Below are 24,082 nucleotides of genomic sequence, written 5' to 3' on the forward strand. Positions count from 1 at the left end.
TTCTCCAGGTTTCCATTTGTAAAGGAACATTTGAAAATGGAGTTAAGCATTTCAGCTTTTGCTATGCTAGCCTCAATTTCAGTTCCTGTCTCATTCACTAGGCACTGGACACTAACTTTGGTGCCCCTAACAGCTTTTACAAACAACCAGAATTTCTTTGGTTTTTGTGAAATATCATTTGGCAATATTCAGCTACTTTAGTCACTGAAGGCATCAGCCATTGCTTGCTTGACAACCAAACAAGTTTCATTCAGCATCTCTCTATCTGTAGCCCTACACTTTGTTTTACACCTATTATGCAGTAATCTCTATGTCTACAGAAGTTTCTTTACAGTGTATACCATGGAGGGCCCTCCCATCATGAAATGTTCTACTGGGTACATATACACTAGGTGATCAGAAGTATTCGGACACCCCCCAAAAACCTATGTTTTCCATATTAGGTGCATTTTGATGCCACCTACTGCCAGGTACTCCATATCAGTGACCTCAGTAGTCTTTAGACATCGTGAGAGAGCGGAATGGGGCGCTCTGAGGAACTCACGGACTTCGAATGTGGTCAGGTGGTTGGGTGTCACTTGTGTCATATATCTGCATGCAAGATTTCCACACACTTAAACATCCCTAGGTCCACTGTTTCCGATGTGATAGTGAAGTGGAAATGTGAAGGGACACCTACAGTACAAAAGCGACTGACAGTTGAATAGGATTGTAATGTGTAATAGGCAGACATATATCCAGACCATCACACAGGAATTCCAAACTGCATCAGGACCCACTGCAAGTACTATGATAGGCAGGAGGTGAGAAAACATGGATTTCATGGTCGAGCAGCTGCTCATAAGCCACACATCATGCTGGTAAATGCCAGACAATGTCTTGGATGTAAGGACTGTAAACATTGGACGACTGAACAGTGGAAAAACATTGTGTTGAGTGACAAATCATGGTACACAATGTGGCGATCCAATGGCAGGGTGTGGGTATGGGGAATGCCTGGTGAACGTCATCTTCCACCGTGTGTATTGCCAACAGTAAAATTCGGAGGCGGTGGTGTTATGGTGTGGTCGTGTTTTTCATGGAGGGGACTTGCACCCCTTGTTGTTTCGCATGGCACAATCACAGCACAGGCCTATACTGATTCAGGAATGGCAACTGCATCTTTCAACATGATTGAGCGAGCACCTGTTCATAATGCACAGCCTGTGGCAGAGTGGTTACACGACAATAACATCCCTGTAATGGACTGGCCTGCACAGAGTCCTTACCTGAATCCTATAGGACAGCTTTGGGATGTTTTGGAAGGCCAACTTTGTGCCAGGCCTCACCAACTGACATCGATACCTCTCCTTAGTGCAGCACTCAGTGAAGTATGCTCTGTTATTCCCCAAGAAACCTTCCAGCACCTAACTGAATATATGCCTGCGAGAGTGGAAGCTGTCACTAAGGCTAAGGGTGGGTCAGCACTGTACTGAACTCCAGAATTACTGATGGAGGGTGCCACAAACTTGTACATCATTTTCAATCAGGCGTCTGGATAGTTCGATCACACAGTGTATACATCTTTCTGCTTTTAGCTGACCTTTGTACTTTGGTAACCATTGCTGCCACAACCACTTCATGGTCACTGATACCAGTCTTGATGCAGATATTCTCAAAGAGGTCAGGTCTAGTTGTCCTAGGGAGTTTTTAGAGAAGGCATTTAGTAATGTTTCACAGGAAGTCTTATGCCCACCACCAACAAAACTGTAATTTTCCCAGTTAACTGTTTGACAATAAAGTCTCCAAAGGTGATTACAGTATAATTGGGGAACTTAGGTACAACTGAGCTGAGGTTCTCTCTACAGTTTTTGGTTACATTATGAGATGAGTCTTGGGGGCAACTGAAGCATCCAATTACCATTTATGCCCAACCCTGACACTGAGTCTTGCCCAAACAGTCTCACATGCAGCTTCAATTTTTATCACAACATATTAGAGGTTCTTGTCTACTGCAATGAACACACCACCTGCGTTTCCCATATGCCTATCCTTTCGATATATACTCAAATTTTCCTCTAAAATCTCACTGCTATTGATTTAAGATTTCATCCAACTTGCTGTAATTAATATTATGTGAGCTTCTCTGCTTCTCAGGAATACTTCAAATTCTGGCACTTTCTTACAAATTCTTTGGCAATTAACCATTAGGATTCTAATACTCTCACCTGTGGAGGTATTTTTCTTTTTCAATCTTACACTGATACTTCTGTATTTCCTACAGCTATCATTATCTGGATTGCATGGAGAGTCGCCTAGTCTAAAACACCCTTGTGTGCACTGCACACAGGGTCAATTACCTGAGTAGCACCCTCTGATATGTACTGCACACCTGACTGATTTAGGGAGACCCTACAGTTCTCAACCCGATGGTGCATGTCCAGGAAGTCACAGCCTATCTTGTCACAGAACCTTTGAAGTATCTGGTTCAGTCCTTCCACTCGACTCAGATCACTTCTGGGAACAATGCTGCAAATTCTAAGCTTCATTGAAACTCCATGCACAAGGTTGGTCTTCTCAACCTTCTCTGCCAGTTGCTGGAGTGACACAAGTATGATCTCGGAGCCCAGACCACAAGCATCATTTGTTCCAACATGCGCCAGAATATGCAGTTGGTTGCACCCTGTTCCCTCAATGTCTGCCAGAATAGTTTCTTCAACATGCTGAATGAGGCCCCCTGGTACATAAACTGGGTGCACCTTGTGCCCTTTGTTGTCCTTTGCTGCCATTTCCCAAGGGGTACCATCATTTGCCATGCAGTTGAACTGCCGACAATTAATAGACCATTATTCTTTTGCATTTGCCTCCTCTTGACACCAGACAGAACAGGTTTCCCCAAAACAGGTGAAGTGAGTCCCACTGGCTCGATTCCAATTTCAGTGAAAGACAGTACCTCAAATTTGTCGGTTAGGGGGATCATTACAACACCCTGAGTCCTCCATAGTTCCTGTGCACCCTGTACAAGACACCTAGATCTACCATTGACATGCCGCTCACAGTCAAATGGATAAGTAATGATGGCTCCTGTACTTTCTGCAATGGAGATGGGATCTACGGGAGAGGATAGTACTTAAGGTACCTCTGATATCGGTATTGCAGGTACATGACTCTCAGGAGCTCTTTCGACAAATTGTCTCACAGCAACTGCCAGTCATTTGACAGTTGTCTGTGCAATTTACAGCTGCTTATGAACATTAACCAACTCATCTAGTGTTGAAGAACAGCTTCACAGTGGGGCTACATTTTGGTTGGTGCAATGTATTATAGGAAAGTGAACAAATAACTTTAAATTTAGTCCACTAATTGTCTTTTAATCCATTGAGCTAAAAATCTGCTAATTTCCTATAAAATTGAAACAGATACACAATACAAGATTTCTATTAAGGCAACACAAAAACTTGTGGTGAAAACAGCTTGTTTTCTAAAACATTTTGAGGTTAATTATCATTGTTAGAAAATTCAAAACCAGAGCTAATTTATGATAAAGGTATATAATATATAGGGCAACTACTCTTTAGGGGAAAACTGGATGTAACAAATATGTTTGTTAGAATACCTGCCAAACTAACTAAATCACAAGTGCCGAATTACTGCAAATTAACCATAGATTATGCAAAAGACAAGGGCAGCTTTCGAAAATTCTCAAAAATGCACTTTTATTAGTGCTGATATACAGTGGAACACGTGAGGCAATACTGACCTTATGACTTGTCTTAGAAGAAAGATTAAGGAAAGGCAAACCTACGTTTTTAGCATTTGTAGACTTAGAGAAAGCTTTTGACAATGTTGACTGGAATACTCTCTTTCAAATTCTAAAGGTGGCAGGGGTAAAATACAGGGAGTGAAAGGCTATTTAAAATTTGTACAGAAACCAGATGGTAGTTATAAGAGTCGAGGGACATGAAAGGGAAGCAGTGGTTGGGAAGGGAGTGAGACAGGGTTGTAGCCTCTCCCCGATGTTATTCAATCTGTATATTGAGCAAGCAGTAAAGGAATCAAAAGAAAAATTTGGAGTAGGTATTAAAACCCAGGGAGAAGAAACAAAAACTTTGAGGTTCGCCGATGACATTGTAATTCTGTCAGAGACAGCAAAGGACTTGGAAGAGCAGTTGAATGGAATGGACATTGTCTTGAAAGGAGGATATAAGATGAACATCAACAAAAGCAAAACGAGGATAATGGAATGTAGTCAAATTAAGTCGGGTAATGCTGAGGGGATTAGATTAGGAAATGAGACACTTAGAGTAGTAAAGGAGTTTTGCTATTTGGGGAGCAAAATAACTGATGATGGTCAAAGTAGAGAGGATATAAAATGTAGACTGGCAGTGGCAAGAAAAGTGTTTCTGAAGAAGAGGAATTTGTTAACATCGAGTATAGATTTAAGTGTCAGGAAGTCGTTTCTGAAAGTATTTGTATAGAGTGTAGCCATGTATGGAAGTGAAACATGGACAATAAATAGTTTGGGCAAGAAGAGAATAGAAGCTTTCAAAATGTGGTGCTACAGAAGAATGTTGAAGATTAGGTGGGTAGATCACGTAACTAATGAGGAGGTATTGAATAGGATTGGGGAGAAGAGAAGTTTGTTGCACAACTTGACTAGAAGAAGGTATCGGTTGGTAGGACATGTCCTGAGGCATCAAGGGATCACAAATTTAGCATTGGAGGGCAGCGTGGAGGGTAAAAATCGTAGAGGAAGACCAAGAGATGAATACACTAAGCAGATTCAGAAGGATGTAGGTTGCAGTAGGTACTGGGAGATGAAGAAGCCTGCACAGGATAGAGTAGCATGGAGAGCTGCATCAAACCAGTCTCAGGACTGAAGACCACAACAACAACAACAACAACAGTGAAATTCAGTGGTGATGTATTTTGTGCCAGTAACTGTGAGCCACAAACACTGATTTGCTTTGAAATGGGTTACATATCCAAATCACTCATATCACTGAATTTTATAACTGTCCAAGAATTCTCAAAAGTAACCTACTTCTCAAGTAGTTCACTATGAAGTTAGAGAATGATTATTTCGAACAATGATAGGCCTTGTAGATAGTTTTTACTGGCTTACTGTCGGATCATGTTGTGTAAATTATACAATATTTCCTCAGAGCAACTGTCCGACATCTTCAGGTGGTTCAACCTTGCTGGTGGGTAGGTACAACTGACGGTATCCACATGTTGATGCCCCATTTTCTAGAACATGCACGCAGAGAATTTGCAGGCATGGAAATTGTGCATGTGCAATAATTTGTAGATGGATGGTGCCATATTCAAACTCCCTGTGCTGAAAATTGCAGAGCGGCTCTCTTGCATGTGCACTGTACGCTGCGTTTGCAAACAGTGAGGCCAGACATTACTCACCAACAACCGTAGTAGACCAATGTTATGACAGGTCTGTTATTGATGAATCTTGATTTTTGCATCATGATTTAATAGCAGCCAGTGCAGGGTTCCACGCTGAGCTCAGTTGAAATCCCACATCCCTGTTGATGAGATTATCGGCTTGACTATTTACAACATTGAAGACTATTTACAACATATCCATCGGGAAAGCTTGAAAAGTCACAATGATAGGCCTACTGTTCTCAAAAATTTTAAAAGAGCACAATTAAGTTTAAGCATACAATTGACAATAACAATAAGAATTTATTACGGCACTAGCAAATGTTTGAAATTTCACAATATATCACAACACAAATGGGTATTGATACAATCAATGAAAGATTATGGAAGTGACATGAACAGTAAAATATGCTAATCTAGAACTTCAGGTCAGCACACAAATCTTGTACATGCAATTTCACACAAGGGAAAATTCCAATGTCGGCTTTCATATATGTAAATGAATGCACGTATTGCACGGATCTTTCACATAGCTGATTCCTTACACACTTCTACACGCGCGTGCAAAAGAAGAACACTGCAGCATGAGTTTATCTTGGTCGAAATTGCTAAAATGTGCAGCACCAACAAAACATGTCTTCTGCTTGTTGCAGACAGTGATGAGCAATCCCTCCAAATATTCCATAGGTCTCACTGAGGCCTCCACAGATTGAAAATACTGTCCAATCTCGTACAGAAACAGATCTCCCATGCCTTATTTCTCAAGCCACTCATCATTTCCCAGTCTCACTGTCCAGCCACAAAAGAGAATTCCCCTCATGTCTCAGTACCATTCACATCTGGAGCAACTGAAGCACATTCTCCATCACGCTTTCAGCCATGTCTTGTCGTGCTCTGAAACGAGGACTGTTCTACCGACTACCCTTCCCACCCCTCCCACAGTGGTATTTTGCCACCCACATACACAATATCTTCCTCCATCCCTATGTCAGTCCTGCTTCCAACCCCTTGCCTCATGGCTCATATCCCTGAAATAGATGTAGATGGAAGGCCTTCCCATTCATCCCCCTAACACCATCTACTGCAGTCTGGTCAAAAGTGTCAAATAACCCATTAAAGGCCGAGCTGCCTGTGAAAGCAGTCATGTGCTGCACAAACTAAGCTGCAACCACTGTGCTGCCTTCTATACTGTGCTGTCTGACCCCATGAATGGTCACCGACAAACTGTAACCAAGAGACAGCTGCACCACACAGTTTCCAAGCAGACTGCCCAACACAACGTTCTTCACTTCAGTGACTGCTTCACAGCATGTGCCATCTGGATTCTTCCTACCAACACCAGCTTTTCTGAACTACACAAGTGAGAGATCTTCCTGCAACACATCCTATGTTCCCGTAACCCCCCCCGGGCATCAACATTTATTTCTATAACCCTCCTGGCCTAAACCTTCGTTCCTGAAATCTCCTTGGCCTCAACCTTCATTAGACCCTGTCCTTCACCCACCATCCCCTTCCCCTCTCCCATTCCAGTGCTACACAGCTTTCTATTCCACTAATGTACCCACAGTCTTGCTATCCCTCCTCTACTTCTCTCCTTTTCTGCCCCCTGAGGGCCCTTCCCTCCCCCCCCCCCCCCCCCAATCGCCCGTCTAAGCCCCTAACAGCTCCTAGCTACCCTCACCACATTCCTGCATGATCTCACAGGCAGCATTTCACTGTCTCCCACTCCTACCCTGCTATCTCTTCCCCTCCCTGCCCCAGCCTCCTCCATAACCCCCTCCCCTTCCCCCACTACCCAGATTGCTACTCCCATCACATGCAATTGCTCACAGTCCAGCTTCAGTGGCCAGAGACTGTGGTCATGTGTGTGTGAGTTGTGGTTGCATGAATATATGTGTGTGTGTGTGTGTGTGTGTGTGTGTGTGTGTGTGTGTGTGTGTGTTCGGGGGGGGGGGGGGGGGGCGTCCTTTAGGAAAAGACATTTCAGCCAAAAGCGCATGTGTTTAGCAGTCTTTTTGTTGTGCCTGTCTGCAACTCAACATTTCCTCTACATGGTGATGGTGAGCAACAATCTCTCTTTTTCATAATAATGTCATTATTCCGCCCTGGATTTTCCATTATTAGATATCAATTTGGATGTGTACTGAGTGTATAAAAGCTTATCTTGAAAAACAGGTGTGGACCAATGAATGAATTTTGATAGCATTCACCCTATAAGAAATTCTCTCCACTGATGCAGTGTTGCATGATTTTGAAGATGTGTGATGAAATTCTTTACCTGTCTGAAAAATAAAGATCATGTGGTTGACGAAGAGAGTTAAATTTCAGTGGAATCCCTTTCATGGTGCAAGTGGTGAGCATAATCATCTATGAAAGGCCTATCACAGTGCATTATGTCAGTTTGGCAGCTACATGAATCAAGTGTAAGGAAAAATTTATGTTGCAGCACATGACATCTCACAATGTGATCCAAATATCATTGATACAGTTGGGAGTCAACTTCCCCAATTTTGAGCATGTGACAAAAATGTTTCCAATTCCATCTGGAGAGCATCAAGTTCTTGTGGGACCTGTGGACCAGACTTTCCATTGCGTTCTTGCCAACATAAGAAAACTGTCGGCAGTAGTTTTCCAGATGCTGTAATAGAATACTGCGCAATGTATGAGTGTCTCATTTTATTCACAGTACCAGCTGCCACAAACATTTTCTTCTTGCCTCGATGCATCAAACAAGTACATTTTAAATTGACACTATATTTACATCCTGTTTGGTTGGTGTTAATGACGAAATCTTGGTCGTAGGTTGCAATCCAGGCTTTTGTCTGGCACTGAAAGAGCTCAACAGCTTCGAGTGCTTTTTCAGTCGATGTCACTTCTTTCTTGGAAATGTATTTTGTGACGTGGCAGTGGCACATTCTGTCTCATTTTGAATCTCTTTGCCTGTGATGATGATGCTGTTAACTGAAAATTACTGTCCTCTGATTTATACTGCATACTTGTTGTTGTTGCCCTCTGCTGAAGAGTAATAGTAGTAGTAGTAGTAGTAGTAGTTATTGTTACATGTTCTCCACATTCCCTGGTTTCAACAAATCTTTTGATCATCCATTTATCAATTGCATTTAATTTATCAACTATGGATCCTTGTGTTTGGGAGACTGTTCCCATCTCTTCAATAAGTCCTTTCTCATCATCCTGGAAGCTGGTCCCTTGGTTTGGATTTCATTTTGCCAGCGTAAGTGCAGTTATTTTGACATCCAATGGTATCTGCTCCCACACCTTACATCTCTTTGATTCTGGTTCCTACCCTGAATCTTCATTTTCTCACCCTGATTTCACATGTGATGACATTGACACACTTGAATCGTCAGTGATATGGGTAACTTTGACAAAATCTGGAAGAGTGTCAGTTTCATTTCATAAACAATCTCTTTGACTTCTACATTTCTCAGTCAAAAGCATCAACACAATTCACTGCCGATTAAATGGAATCTTTCAGAAATGAATGTACTCACAACTGACACAAAGTCATTGTCACAAAACAAATACGAGAAAATTTGTTTGGCATCAGTGAGTTCTTGTTTGCTTATTTCGCTCATGTTTTTACCAACATCAGCAACATTTTCAACATTTTGAACTTCCATTCCACTGGAATACTTGTCGAAGGTTGTTGATGCGCCACCATTTTGATAGTTCACTTACAAACACACACACACACACACACACACACACACACACACACACACAAATTGACAGTGATATGAAACAATTTGATCAAGTCATGTTCACTTGCCAAGGAGCTCTCGATCTGGACACCCTGAATTTGTGAACAACATTTATGGATTAACTGGTGACCACTAACCTCACTCTGCTAGACCCCTAAACTCTCAGGCTACACCATGAAAATGCAAAAACATTAATAATTCAAACATCATTAACTTTGGACCCCATACTATATTAATAAAAAATATTTTTTAGATGATCTTTCAATGTATAACACTGAAAATACAATTTTCCATCATCAACTTTCTGGCAAAAAGAAGAAACACGTCTTAATTTTCAATGTAGAATGTCCTCGCAAAACTTGATCAAAATCAGTGACCTGCATTTCAGACGCTAACCTTGTAAGTAAAGTGGGGAAAATAATTTTTCTTATTCAGATTAGTGACATTAAAAAGGAGAAAATTTTAGAAAATGCCACTCATAAGTCATGGTCTTCTTGAATTAAGCTCTTAATGAGTAAAATTTCTATCTCATTTAGCAATTATAATATTAAAACTTTATCAGTTTATCTGTTTTCTGAAACCCTCTATAGGTAGGTGATAATCTTCCTCTATCATATAGGTCAACACTTAGGTTGTGGTGGGAATTTTGTGGATACAGACAAGGGTGCAGGAAGATTTATTATTTGTAAAACTGAGAGTGGATAGAATGACTGAAAAGTACTTACCTTCCGAAGGTTGGATCTCATACTGCCAGTAGAGAAATTTAATAGTAAAAAAGACTATTCATTGCATTTGGAACTGTTAGTTAGTTCTTCAGGATGGGAAGAGGAGTAGATTTCGAAAGATTGGGAGAAATATCCACCTGTCATGAAAATGAGGGGTGATGAAGATTTATTATTGAAACTTTACTTTTGAAAAGAAAATATTTGCAATACTGTTAAGTATCAGGAAATGTAAAATAATAATGTTACAAATATTAATAAAACTATGTTGTTTATTATTGTAACATTCATAAATAAAAAAATATATAAGTCATTACAAGACATATAAACACTTAAAGTAGGAAATTGGCTCATTTCCTCCTTTGCCAAACAAGCCAGCAAGATAATGAAAACTTGATATCAGTAATAACGTATGGCATGATTTAGATCTCTTATGTACTCTGTTACAGTTCGAAGCTCGTCATATGAATCCCCATGGTTTGTCACAAATTTCTGTATACCATATTGAGCAAATTTTGTTTGCCATATTTCACTCTTGTCAAAACTTTTCAGTGCTCTAACAATTGTTTCCTTAAGTTCACCTGTAAAAGGAAGGCAATTTTATCAGTACTTGTTTGCTGCTTCTATTTTGAGCAATTTATGTGGGTTGAATTTCTATATCGTAAAGCTGCGAACATTACATTAAATAAATAATATTCTATGGATCTTATGGAGAGGGGTCTCTCTAATTTGGAAAGAAGTCAAGCACATACATATTTAGATGCAATATAATGAAATGCTTTTATAAAATACAGTATTGTAGTGCTGAAATTAATTATAATATAACATAATACATTAATTTTAAGAGTTTCTGTGGATTTGCTGATCAGTTGAGTAGTAGCTGCCCAGCAGAAATCTCTTAAGTTGCACCTTTAATGCCACTACATTACCCACAAGGTATTCAATATGCTCTGAAAAATTGTTAAATATATGGATGCCCATGTATTTTGACTCCTTTCTATACTAATGAAATAGCCTGCATTGTGGTAATCAAGTGTGGCTTCTTTAAAGGACAATGCTTTGTACCAAACAGCATTGAGTGTGAGAGAATTTTTGGCTAAAACAAAAGGACAATTATTTCATGCCTACTCTGCCCACTGGGTCTGCTGGCCTGTGTCTTTTTCCTGATAGAAAGACATAAAACTTAAATATTTTCAAGATACAGAATAGGTGAAACAATAACTGTCAAGTCAATAACTTTAAAAACTGGACACCATTTTGAAGCTTATGAAATTTTGTTAATGTTCGGTGTGATTTGCAGTTGAATACTTCTGTTTACTTTTGGATTACCCCTTACAAATTAGCTCATGAGGAATCTGTTCAACATTTTTGCATGAATAATACAAATCTATCAAAGACTCAATGCATAAGAACAGTTTGTACCCATAAAATTTAATATCCAATTGCAATATACACTCAGAAATATAGATGGAGATATCATTTTGCCCACCCAATTCATGATTTAAGCAACTAGACTCTTCTTCCAAGTACAACAGAAGATGTGTTTACTTTCCACTAAGCAGTTGGCCTCAACCTAGTCTAATCTCTATTGTTCTTGCCTCTTTCTTTCTTATTTGTCTAATGAAGCTTTCAATAAAAAGAGAAACTTATAGTTTGAAAAGCTAGATAAAGAGCTCAGGAAAAACTTGGCTTAATGTTTTGTCTGGAGTGTGGCACTCTATGCAGCTGAAACAAAGACCTTGAGAAGAACAGACAAAAGGAGGCTGGAAGCACTTCGGATGTAAGTGTGGAGGTGTATGTGTTTAGCTAGGTGTGGAGGGTGGCTAAATAAATAGGAATAGGGGAGAGAAGTAGACTAGGAAAAATAAAGAAGAAATGCCTTGTGATGGGACGGTTTCGACGTTGATTAGTGTGTGGGAGAAGAATGATTCTGTCTGCCTCTCTGTTCAGCTTTGTACTTCTCTCTTTTTTCCCACACTGCCTGCAGTGTGTGTGCGTGTGTATTTTTGTCCAATTTTTTCTTCCATTTCACTTTCACAATTCATTTCCTTTGAACGTTGATTGTGGACAGTCTGTCTTCACTACACTTACTTTTCTGATTGCCATTCTTAATCTCTGACTTATTTACTGCCCCTTCTGCCACTTTCTTATTTCACATCTTTTAAAACAGTCCTTCCAAAATTTATTGTTAATCTTTCTTTCATTTTCTCTGCCTATAATTTTCTTAGAATAATTTTACTTGGTCTTTTAAAATACATTTTGCAACTGCTTTGTAGAATCTACATGTTTCATCATACAACAACTGAAAAGTGAAAATGAGGTAATAAAAATGTAGACCAATTCTATATCTCTTTATCTGTATCTCTTGTTAGCAAATCCATTACAACACACATCATATCTCTGATCAGAGGTTGCTGTAAAACACTATTTCATGAATCGACCTTCTGTTTCTAATGACGTAAACTCCTGTTGCCATTTGATTTCCCATTTCTTTTGATTTATTTCATTGCTCCTGCTCAACATATAGTGATCAAGGTAATAATTCATTGTCACATAAATAAAAATTGGAAAAAGCAACCACTCATATACAGCCAACTGATGTGTAGCACACAGACAAGTGACAGCACAAAGACGTAACTAGCTTTTGACATACCACTCATTCTCCAGTGTAAGTGCACACACACACACACACACACACACACACACACACACACACACACACATACAACTGGCTGTGTCTGCACCAACATGGTGAGCTTATCCTCAAATACACTTTTGTTCCCTAACTTAGAATTCACGCGACTGTAATCAGTGTTTCTACAAGGGGACTTTGAAAAGTAAGTTGCACATTATTATGGAAAGCCAAGTAACTTTTACTGAATGCTGGACCATGCTTCCAAATGACACAAATAGATGACACTATTTTTCAACATAATCCACCATGCCTTTGTAAACAACGATTGGAACACTCAAATTCGTTCAATTCCTCTTTGGTCACAGAGCCAGTTGAGAACCATTGTAGGAAAGCCCTCATCATCAGAAAATCTGCAACAGCTGTGAATTAGCTCCTCAAGTTATCTGGGTATCATTGTCTGTTGTCGATGTCAGTGACCTCACATCTTGGTCAGCATCGCCCCTGTGTGGGCGACGTTGGTCAGATTGTTGGTACTGATTAACTATGGATGGATGCATCGTCCATTTGGTCCATATGCTGCCAGAATTTCATGGTGAATCAGCATGCAATTTAGAGTTTTTGTCCACAAGAATCATACTGTCCCACATACTTCAACTATGAAATTCGTTGCCAGTTGCTGTGTCATTCCATTCCCACACAGTTTAAGTCTACATGTTTTATAATTGTAATCTAATTTTCCTCAAAATGACCTGCATGTTGTATACATATTCTTTGAAGACATAATTTGCACAGGAGAAAGTCACACAAAGTCTGACTGACAAATTGTATTGATTTGATGAAAGTCTTCTACTAGTTAGACAAATAACTCACCGTCCATACGCGAGTTGACAACAATGGGATATGGTGGTAATGGCCCTATGCTGTCCAATACAAGCACATCCTTTCCCTGATCCTGCAAGTATCTTTTATTGTAAGCAAGTGTATTTGAATCAACAGCTGCTGCATCTGCTTGTTTAGTCAACACCATCTGAATGGATTGGAGATGAGATCCAGATTCTGTAAAAAAGGAGAAAAAAAACTTTGTTTAGATCATCCTCATCTACCACCACCTTCATTCTATTATTGTACATCTCTCCACATTAATGACACCAGCTACTTCATCCAGTATCTTTCACAACTCCTGTCCCTTTACTAAGTGGGTCTCTGCTTATCACTGAACATCAATATTCCCAGTGTCCACGATCTTGCTGTCATAGTACATTACCTCTTATTTTCATGTTGACTCCAAATATGGTACTTCCTTTCTTATAAATACAATGTATTACACCAGTTTTCATAATTTCCCTTTTTGTTTGAAGATCAAGTGTTCAGATAATTTGTACCTAACAAAACTGTTTTGCGAACCACTTTCCAATGCTGCATCCATCTGTTTCCATTATATCTTTTAGCAACACTGTTAACTAATCATAAAAAAGCAGCCCCTTTATCATAGAGTACCATCATGGAGAGTAACAGCTCAAACCCCATTCTCTCATGTCTGTCACAGATTTTTACCATGATCTAAATTGAACAGCTTAGCCATGATTCTTCCTATAGCACCCAGAGCGGTATTCTGTCAACCACACATGCTATGTATGACTCTGGACCATTCATGTATAACATCTACCTCCAATTGATACCCCTATGAACAGCCGAGGTGTCCTGTGACATGCATGTCTCTTTCTAGCATATATGATGTGTACTAACTCTACTGTTTAAGAATGACATTAAAGTAGTTGTTTATTTGCATGAACAGCCTCCAGTGAACCAATACAAAGATCAAATTGTATCAGCCAGTTGTAGAGCACATAATGGATTTCATAAGCTGTCTTGAAATATCCCTAGCACTTCCTGAGCATTCAGTCTCACACACTATTCTTTGTCACTATCCTACATCTTGCCTTTTATTCTAGCCCTAGTCTTCCTCGTGCCTCTTCAGGCCCTGTTTGGCTTTATTTTCTTTAGTAATTTTTTTATCTCCCAATTTGTACAGATCTCCCTGTCCTCTACACAGTAACATCAAGCTACACTCTTGCATCACCGTATACATTGAAGAGAACTGTGACACACAGAGTAGTTTAGTAGTTTATATGACCAGTTTAGTCAAGCAAGAGTATCACAGATATGGCTTATTTTGTGTGTGTGTGTGTGTGTGTGTGTGTGTGTGTGTGTGTGTGTGTGTGTGTGTGCATGCGCACGCGCGTGTGTGCACACGTGTGTGTGCGTGCACATGTAATGGAAATGTTAGCATGTTTACTCCATCAAACGCTACAATAACAGCACAGTGCTGTCTCACACAATACAACATTTTCCATACAGGAGAGAGGCATGCTAGCAATAGCAATTGTGTTGCTCAACTTATGCTTATATGGTTACTGTAGGATCTATAACATGTGTATAAATTTAGCGGAATATTTACATTTTGAGAATAACTATTTATCATTTACATGTTTCATGGATCATAACTGCAAACTTTCACTATGATGTGGAATGAGTCGAGTTTACAATTACAGTACATCTTATCAGCAGAAGATACCCAACGTACTGAACACATCTCACACACACACACACACACACACAAAGAGAAAAAGAGAGAGAGAGAGAGTGTGAGTGAGTGAGTGAGTGAGTGTGTGTGTGTGTTGTTTTCAAACTGTGATGTATTGTTAACAATAAACTTTATAAAGGAGTAAATGCACTGTGAGACCATAGTCATTCTGCGTAATTGTTTAAACCATTGACAACCATGAGTCTGCCAGTGGCCACAGTGGAGTCCTATGCCTGACATCGTGTGCCTGCTAGTGGCCACTGGAGAGCTTCACAGCTGACATCATGGCCTGGTCTGTCCTGTTGGTGAAACATCCATCTCTTAGCATGTGGCAGTCAACATGTTAAAGAACTTTATATAAGTGTTTCTAGACTGGACAGTACACATTATCCTTATTACATGCTTCTGGGCAACAAACACTCTTCTTCCTCAATGATAAGTTACACCAGTATATAATGCCATATGATATTAGTGAATGTAAATAAGAAAATTAAGTCAACTTCTTTACATTTTCATCTTTCAAATCTCTAATGCAAAAGTTGCAGAGCTAAGATGTTTATGAAGATCTGCAACATGGGACTTCCAGTTTAGGTTCTTATCAACATAAGCACCTAATAATTTAGAATATTTTCTTTTATTTATTATTTGTAGTGGTTTGATCAGGCCATGTGCAGCATTGAATTGTGTGATTTATGTTTTATTTAAATTCAGCGACAGTCCATTTGAAACTTCCAAGCAAATATTTTCATTTGTCAAAGTTACTCCACTATGCTTAATTATAATAGTTGTGTCATCAGCAAAGAGAATTATTTTGGTTTCTTGCATATATGATGGAAGATCATTTATATATAAAAAGAACATAACAAAGACTCCTCTGGTACTCCTTTGGTGATTATTCCCCACTTCGAAGATGCTGTTTCATTAGCTACCTTTCCCGAGTTTGTTAATGCAACACTGCAGCCTTATAGTTAGATAAGATAAAACCAATTATCATCAAGACGTCTAATATCATGATACTTTAGTCTCTGTAGGAGAATACCGTGACCTGCAGAATCAAATGCTTTTGTCAAATCGCATACAATACCAGTTGGCAATAATTTATCATTCAAATTTTGTATTGCATGATTTGTGGATTGAATCTGTTTACATCTGCTTAAGTAACAGATGTACTGTTTCCCATATATGTTGTTGTTGTTGTTGTGGTCATCAGTCCTGAGACTGGTTTGACGCAGCTCTCCATGCTACTCTATCCTGTGCAAGCTTCTTCATCTCCCAGTACCTACCGCAACCTACATCCTTCTGAATCTGCTTAGTGTATTCATCTCTTGGTCTCCCTCTACGATTTTTACCATCCACGCTGCCCTCCAATACTAAATTGGTGATCCCTTGATGCCTCAGAACATGTCGTACCAACCGATCCCTTCTTCTAATCAAGTTGTGCCACAAACTTCTCTTCTCCCCAATCCTATTCAATACTTCCTCATTAGTTATGTGATCTAGGTCACAAATAATCATTTCAAAAAACACAAGTTTCAGCTTCTTGTCAGAAGCACATCATTGTAACTGTTTCAACCACAAAGGTAGAAGGATGTTCATGAGGAATAAAACAGATCCTCTATCTTAAAACAGATGCAGGCCAAAGAAAGAAATAATATGTTTTAGCTCTTCTGTAGTGTGTAACAATTTAATCTGTCAAAACAACAAATAACAGAATCATGAATTATTTACGATTTAAATCTGCTGTTCAGTATATAAAGTAAGTAATATTTCCATACGTGCACATAGAGACAAAAAGAAATTACGTCCACTGCTTAAGTATGAGTACATGTTATAAATTAACAGAAACACACAGAAAATCTGGAGTACTCACGCAATGTATTTCCAAAAAATGTAGAGTTTTCACCATGTTCTTTCAGTGTTTTCAATACTATTTTGTATCCACTTAATGATTCTTCAGTGCTGTACGCCCATGAAGAACCACGAAGATCCAACAGCTCCTTCACATGTTTCCTGAAATGACACATTGTAATAAAACAGTGTAATGCTTCATTGCCTTCTAGAATAATATGTTGCCCATTACCAAAGTATTTATACTTCACACTTAAAGAACTGTTTCAACAAACTTGTAAAGCTCTACACACAGCGTCAACACAGTGGCCAGTAAAGCTCCTTTTGAATAAACCCCACAAATTTATTGGCTTCCTGCATTTGCTTGGTGACTGAAAAAGTTTAAAATAACAAACATGTTCTATGATTTACTATCATAAATCATATTACACTTAATTTATTATAAATACAGTTCTTGTGAAAAACAATTTGCATTAAGACTATGAAAGCCCATAAGAAATAGTTATTTCCTGTTTTTTACAGCCATCCTCTCTTTGACAAAACATTTTTGAGAATAAAGATAAGCTGTGACATATTATCTGCTAACTGTTTTGTTATGTTATCACACTTACTGTTGTATATTCTTATCTCAGCATCTCCCCTATATGGTGAGTAGCAACTGCCCTTTTTATAATATTGTCATGGTAGTGACCAAGACAAATCCTTATTGTATTAAACATTTATCAATATTAACATAAATATATTTTTGCTGGTATTTCCACCTATGTACAAGCAGTGATTCCCACACTTGTAGTCTGCAGTGGGCTAATGACTTCAAAAATAATTTTTCTACTCTCCAAACCCCCCCCCCCCCCCCCCCCCCCCACACACACTTTTTACTATGTAATGTAAACTTGAGTGGAGAAGGTCTGTCTCCACTAACAGACAGTAGAGTCACTGAATGACTTTTTATTCGTCCAGTTTTATCATAAAGCACCAGTTGTACAAGTGATACTGAACAGGCCAAAATGAAGACACAGTTATATTTACTATCAGCAAAAAAGAAGTGAAAGTAAGTAGGTTCACGACACCCGCCCGGATAGCCACATAGTCCAACGCGCTGCTTCCCAAGCGGGAATGCATGCTTGTCCCTGGTACGAATCCGCCTGGCAGATTAGTGGTGAGGTCCGATGTGCAGGCCAGCCTGTGGATGGTTTTTAGGTGGTTTTCCATCTGCCTCGGCGAATGTAGGCTGGTTCCCCTTATTCTGCCTCAGTTACACTATGTTGTCGATTGCTGTGCAAACACTGTCTCCATGTATGTGTACACCATAATTACTCTACCACACAAACATTTGGGGTTATATTCATCTGGTATGAGATGTTCCCCAGAGGGGGGCGGGTTCACTGGGGGCCGAACTGCACAATAACCCTGGGTTCGGTGTGGGGCAGCGATGAGGTGGGTGGACTGCTGTGGGGTTGTGAACCGCTGAGGACTACAGGGGACAAAGCCTCTCCATCGTTTCTAGGTTCCCGGTTCAGTACACAATACCCAAGTAGGTTCATATGCTCAAAATCTAAGTTTATCAGTAACTGTTTAAGGACATATCAAAATAAGGATACCATAATACATAGTAACAGCATAATAAATTGGCATATTAAAATTGGGAACCTATTCTTAAAATTTATTTTTCATATTCAAAACTTCTTTTACAGAAATAATTTGTCAGTCCCCAAGAAGTAATCCTTACTAAATAAGATAGTTTCATAAATGGATAAGCATGAAACATTCAAAACACCAAGCACTGTAAAGCATAGCTTACAGGACTTCATTTTTTAAAGCCACAAATTATTCTTACAATTCATTTTTTTGTATTCTACAAACAGTTTTGCTATGAAATGAGTGTCCCAAGGAAATGGTCCTATATTGGAGCAGTGAGTGGAACTGTGCACAGTTGGTTTGCAGTACCTTGTTCTGCATGTTGTAGAATTTAATATTCTCATATTGTAGCACAAGGATGAGAGTATCTTTGACAAGTTATTTACATGCATGTCTCATTTAAGTCCTGCTGAACCCACATATCCAAAAGTTTTGACACATTTATATTTTCTAGAGAATCATATTTGATCTTACTTGAGTAGGTATGTGGCTAAAGGGCGGAAATAAATGAAAGTTGATGTACACAGATAGTTCTGCATTCACAGTGACTTATTTTTGGTGAACCACTCAGAGTTTTTTTCATAGAACTTCCTACTATTGACCACAATATATCTTGGCTGGATCCACTGCTAGTGTCATCAGCAGGTGGGATAAAGAACTCATACATTCAACAAAATCAAGATGATAAAAACAGTCCTATGAATGAGCTACCAGATACACCATGTTTTATTAATGGTTTACTGGAAAGGAAGAAGTTGTTTTCTTGTTTTATTCTGAGTGTTTAACTCATACTGAAGTGATACTTCTGCCTGCAGTTGCTTAGGTATGAACACATCCAGCAACATGCTACAATTCTTACACCTTGTCTTTGTAATTTTTTGACCCACAGTTTATGGCACAGTGTATTGAAGGCTTTTCAAAGGCCTAGGAAAATATCTGCAGCTATTTTATGTTAATCAAGGGATTTTAAGCACAGTCAAAGAATTCATAAACTACTGTTTGAGTAGATTTAGACTTTCCAAAGCAATGTGCCTCAGGTTACCCAAATGTCAAACATACAGCACACACATTCCTCATTATTGATATAAAGCCACCTGAAGATGAAGGTAGAATATCCAAAATACAGAGTGAAAGTATAGTATAATAAATGTGACTGGTTATAGCAATTTGTATTTTCAAGTGATATCAATAACAAAGTCAAGCCAAATTTAAAATGAAGATTTTGTGTCCTGTGAATATGTAAATAATAGTCTCCACCTATTGGAATCAATTAGCAAAATGCATAATTAATACATCCAAACATGTAGCAACATTCAAATATCCATTTGGGTGAATTTGTGCAGACCAAATTATGGTAACTATCACTATTACTTTGCATGCTATGCTCTTGAATCTAACAGAAGTGAATTTAGAATTAGTTCTTACAGATAAACAAACACATATTATGTATACACCATCTCACACATTTTAACAAACATTATTATTATGATGTGTTATGAGATTTAGGTTTTATTCAAACTATATTTATAAGCAGTCTTCTCCTTCAGTTTCAGCTGCTAAGAAATACGTGACTGCCATATTTCTTTTGATGAAGATCGACATGAAAACAAATACAAAAACAAAATCTTTAACAGAAACTGGACCATTTGGAAAAGAATTTAATAGATTTTTTCCACAATAAATGAGTCATTAGTCAACCAATCCACAACAGAAACAAAGCAATCAAGTAGTCAATGATTTAACACTAAGAAAGTGAAGTCAATTTAATCCATCAGAAAGATTATCGTCATGTTTTATGAGCTGCAAAAGGTATTCTTTTTGGTGATTACTCTACAAACTGTAAAGCAAGAACTGACAAATATATTCCTAGTCTTCTAGAGCAGGGGGCCAAAAATGTACAAGAGATGTTGCCTACATTGCAAAACAAAGAAAAAATTTCACCACACAATGTTCCTTTTCATAAAGGTCCTTTGGCAACAGAAAACTGTAGGATTTGAACTACACAGTATCAGGAGCAAATTTCTGCTATTAATCATATTTTGATGTGCTGACACCCACATATTCAAGGAAAGTGATACTTGAAATCTTTTAGAGTCCACTTTTAACAAAGCAAGCTAAAACAATTCTTTGTACTATTCTTCTTTTCCTCAGTTTTTATTTTGTGTCTTAGTTATACACAAGTACATATGTAGCATTTGACCACACCTGCCAAAAAGTTAATCAGACCATATATCATACAAATTCATTATTCAGCTGATAATGTTCAATATGCTGATTAGGACAATGAGTTCAGTTTTCTGCAAATGATACTGATTAAAAGTAAAGGATAACTAAAACTATCATAATGGCACGTAGAGGTAGTCTCTGACTGAGCTAAACAGTTGTTTTGGAAATATTAACACCTAGCATTAGAAAGCTTGGCATCCAAACTTTACAGTAACATATTTTAATTTTCTGGAAACTAATTAAGTTAATAGATAATTAGTACTGAAATTCATATACACCCAAAATTACAGTTGCCTTTTGTGATGTTATACTTGTTTATGTCACAGATTTGCCGCTATACTTTTTTTTCCCTAATTTTCTTGACTGAATGACACCCTTTATTAATCAATTAAGCTGCACATTAGGAATTTGAAGAAACTATCAGAATTTCAAATATTAGAACTGTACTCATAATCAGGTAATTTGTAGTGGACACATACAAAATAGTTCTGTAGCCTTTTATAATTTACCAATTAACCACCTACTTTGCAAACCAAGACATTCATGGAACACACAGTATGTATACTTCAATAAATTTCAACCATAGAGTTTTATAAACAAATACACAGTTGTTAAAATCCAAAAATATCATTACGCCAGTTTATAAATAACCCTCCCAATCCGAAGACCTTCAGTCTGCGTATCACAATCATCACCACACTAACATCTCTTTATCAGTACCCACAATCATGTAGTAAAGTCGGTGTCTAGAAAGTACTCTTAAGTTTACAATGCAAGTTTGTGTTCATTTGTATCAAGTTTTATATATGAACTGTGCTCCAACTAACTGTGCTGTATTAACTGTGATTTTAAAGATGAAGAGTTTCACGATGAATGTTGTCACTGATACGTGAAGAAACTGGTCAGTGTCCCAACCAAAAAGTCAATTCAAGCATAACTGTGTGAAATAAGTGAATCTAAAAACAGTGGTGTTGTGTCCATTTATGTTTAACAGCAGTCAATACCCAAAAAGAATTTTCAGTTTTGAGACTACAAACTTGCACATTACTGGGAAGAAGAAATGTAAGTGACTATTAACCAGATTAGTACCACCACACATTGTTGAAATTATAGCAATCACAGGGGAGTATTTTGCAGGTCTTTCAGAATCACATACATACAATATACTCAACAGATAGAATATACTGACTGAAAAAGGGTTGGGCAAAATGGATTGACTTAAAAGAAGACTACAATGAGAAAAAAAGAGTCAGGAAATGCAGGACTAATGGTAGCAGAGATGACTTAAAATATTTGCAGTATCTGTTGCTTGCATACTATTAGAAAGAGCAGGTGCCAAGAATATAGTTCTATCATTTCAAAGAAGATTGCTTTTAAAATTGAATGATTCACTATGGTATGTTCAATAGCCATCACACTTTGCCAAAAACCCTCTCAATGCTCTAATCTAACATGATTTCTTCTGGTAAACCAGAAAATTAGGACATGTTGAGCCATTTAAACTAAGTTTCATGGAACACAGATCCCATAAAAATTGCAAATAATATATCTATGGTGAGCATAAGTGAAAACCGGAGACGTTTTAGTGAGTGACCATTTGTGCTCCCATGCTTGCTCGTCATCACCTATAAAACGAACAATACAGAAATAAGAATCATGAAAGAAGGTTGTATACATGGAAGAACCCTGGAGATACTAAAAGGTATCAGATAGATTATATAATGGTAAGACAGGGATTTAGGAACCAGGTTTTAAATTGTAAGACATTTCGAGGGGCAGATGTGGACTCTGACCACAATCTATTGGTTATGACCTGTAGATTAAAACTGAAGAAACTGCAAAAAGGTGGGAATTTAAGGAGATGGGACCTGGATAAACTGAAAGAACCAGAGGTTGTACAGAGTTTCAGGGAGAGCATAAGGGAACAATTGACAGGAATGGGGGAAAGAAATACAGTAGAAGAAGAATGGGCAGCTTTGAGGGATGAAGTAGCGAAGGCAGCAGAGGATCAAGTAGGTAAAAAGACGAGGGCTAGTAGAAATCCTTGGGTAACAGAAGAAATATTGAATTTAATTGATGAAAGGAGAAAATATAAAAATACAGTAAATGAAGCAGGCAAAAAGGAATACAAACGTCTCAAAAATGAGATCGACAGGAAGTGCAAAATGGCTAAGCAGGGATGGCTAGAGGACAAATGTAAGCATGTAGAGGCCTATCTCACTAGGGGTAAGATAGATACTGCCTACAGGAAAATTAAAGAGACCTTTGGAGATAAGAGAACCACTTTTATGAATATCAAGAGCTCAGATGGAAACCCAGTTCTAAGCAAAGAAGGGAAAGCAGAAAGGTGGAAGGAGTATATAGAGGGTCTATACAAGGGCGATGTACTTGAGGACAATATTATGGAAATGGAAGAGGATGTAGATGAAGATGAAATGGGAGATATGATACTGCGTGAAGAGTTTGACAGAGCACTGAAAGACCTGAGTCGAAACAAGGCCCCGGGAGTAGACAACATTCCATTGGAACTACTGACAGCCTTGGGAGAGCCAGTCCTGACAAAACTCTACCATCTGGTGAGCAAGATGTATGAAACAGGCGAAATACCCTCAGACTTCAAGAAGAATATAATAATTCCAATCCCAAAGAAAGCAGGTGTTGACAGATGTGAAAATTACCGAACTATCAGTTTAATAAGTCACAGCTGCAAAATACTAACATGAATTCTTTACAGACGAATGGAAAAACTTGTAGAAGCCAACCTTGGGGAAGACCAGTTTGGATTCAGTAGAAACACTGGAACATGTGAGGCAATACTGACCTTACAACTTATCTTAGAAGAAAGATTAAGAAAAGGCAAACCTACGTTTCTAGCATTTGTAGACTTAGAGAAAGCTTTTGACAATGTTGACTGGAATACTCTCTTTCAAATTCTAAAGGTGGCAGGGGTAAAATACAGGGAGTGAAAGGCTATTTACAATTTGTACAGAAACCAGATGGCAGTTGTAAGAGTCGAGGGACATGAAAGGGAAGCAGTGGTTGGGAATTGAGTGAGACAGGGTTGTAGCCTCTCCCCAATGTTGTTCAATCTGTACATTGAGCAAGCAGTAAAGGAAATAAAAGAAAAATTCGGAGTAGGTATTAAAATTCATGGAGAAGAAATAAAAACTTTGAGGTTCGCCGATGACATTGTAATTCTGTCAGAGACAGCAAAGGACTTGGAAGAGCAGTTGAATGGAATGGACAGTGTCTTGAAAGGAGGATATAAGATGAATGTCAACAAAAGCAAAACAAGGGTAATGGAATGTAGTCTAATTAAGTCAGGTGA

At 38.4% G+C, this 24,082-nt stretch overlaps 1 protein-coding gene across 1 annotated transcript in view; it reads right to left on the reverse strand.

Moving 5' to 3' along the window:
* Nucleotides 1-10,077: 10,077 nt before the first annotated feature.
* Nucleotides 10,078-24,082, reverse strand: part of LOC124613995 — a 140,641-nt gene continuing 126,636 nt past the window's right edge. The window contains exons 4-6 of the mRNA XM_047142796.1: nt 16,913-17,052; nt 13,329-13,514; nt 10,078-10,404 (exon numbers count right to left, since the gene is read on the reverse strand). Of these exons, the coding sequence (XP_046998752.1) occupies nt 10,223-10,404; nt 13,329-13,514; nt 16,913-17,052 (508 nt within the window). The 3' untranslated portion in view covers nt 10,078-10,222. The remainder of the gene's footprint in view (nt 10,405-13,328; nt 13,515-16,912; nt 17,053-24,082) is intronic.

This window comes from Schistocerca americana, chromosome 1, assembly GCF_021461395.2.
Source record: "Schistocerca americana isolate TAMUIC-IGC-003095 chromosome 1, iqSchAmer2.1, whole genome shotgun sequence".
NCBI classification, from domain to species: Eukaryota; Metazoa; Arthropoda; class Insecta; order Orthoptera; family Acrididae; genus Schistocerca; species Schistocerca americana.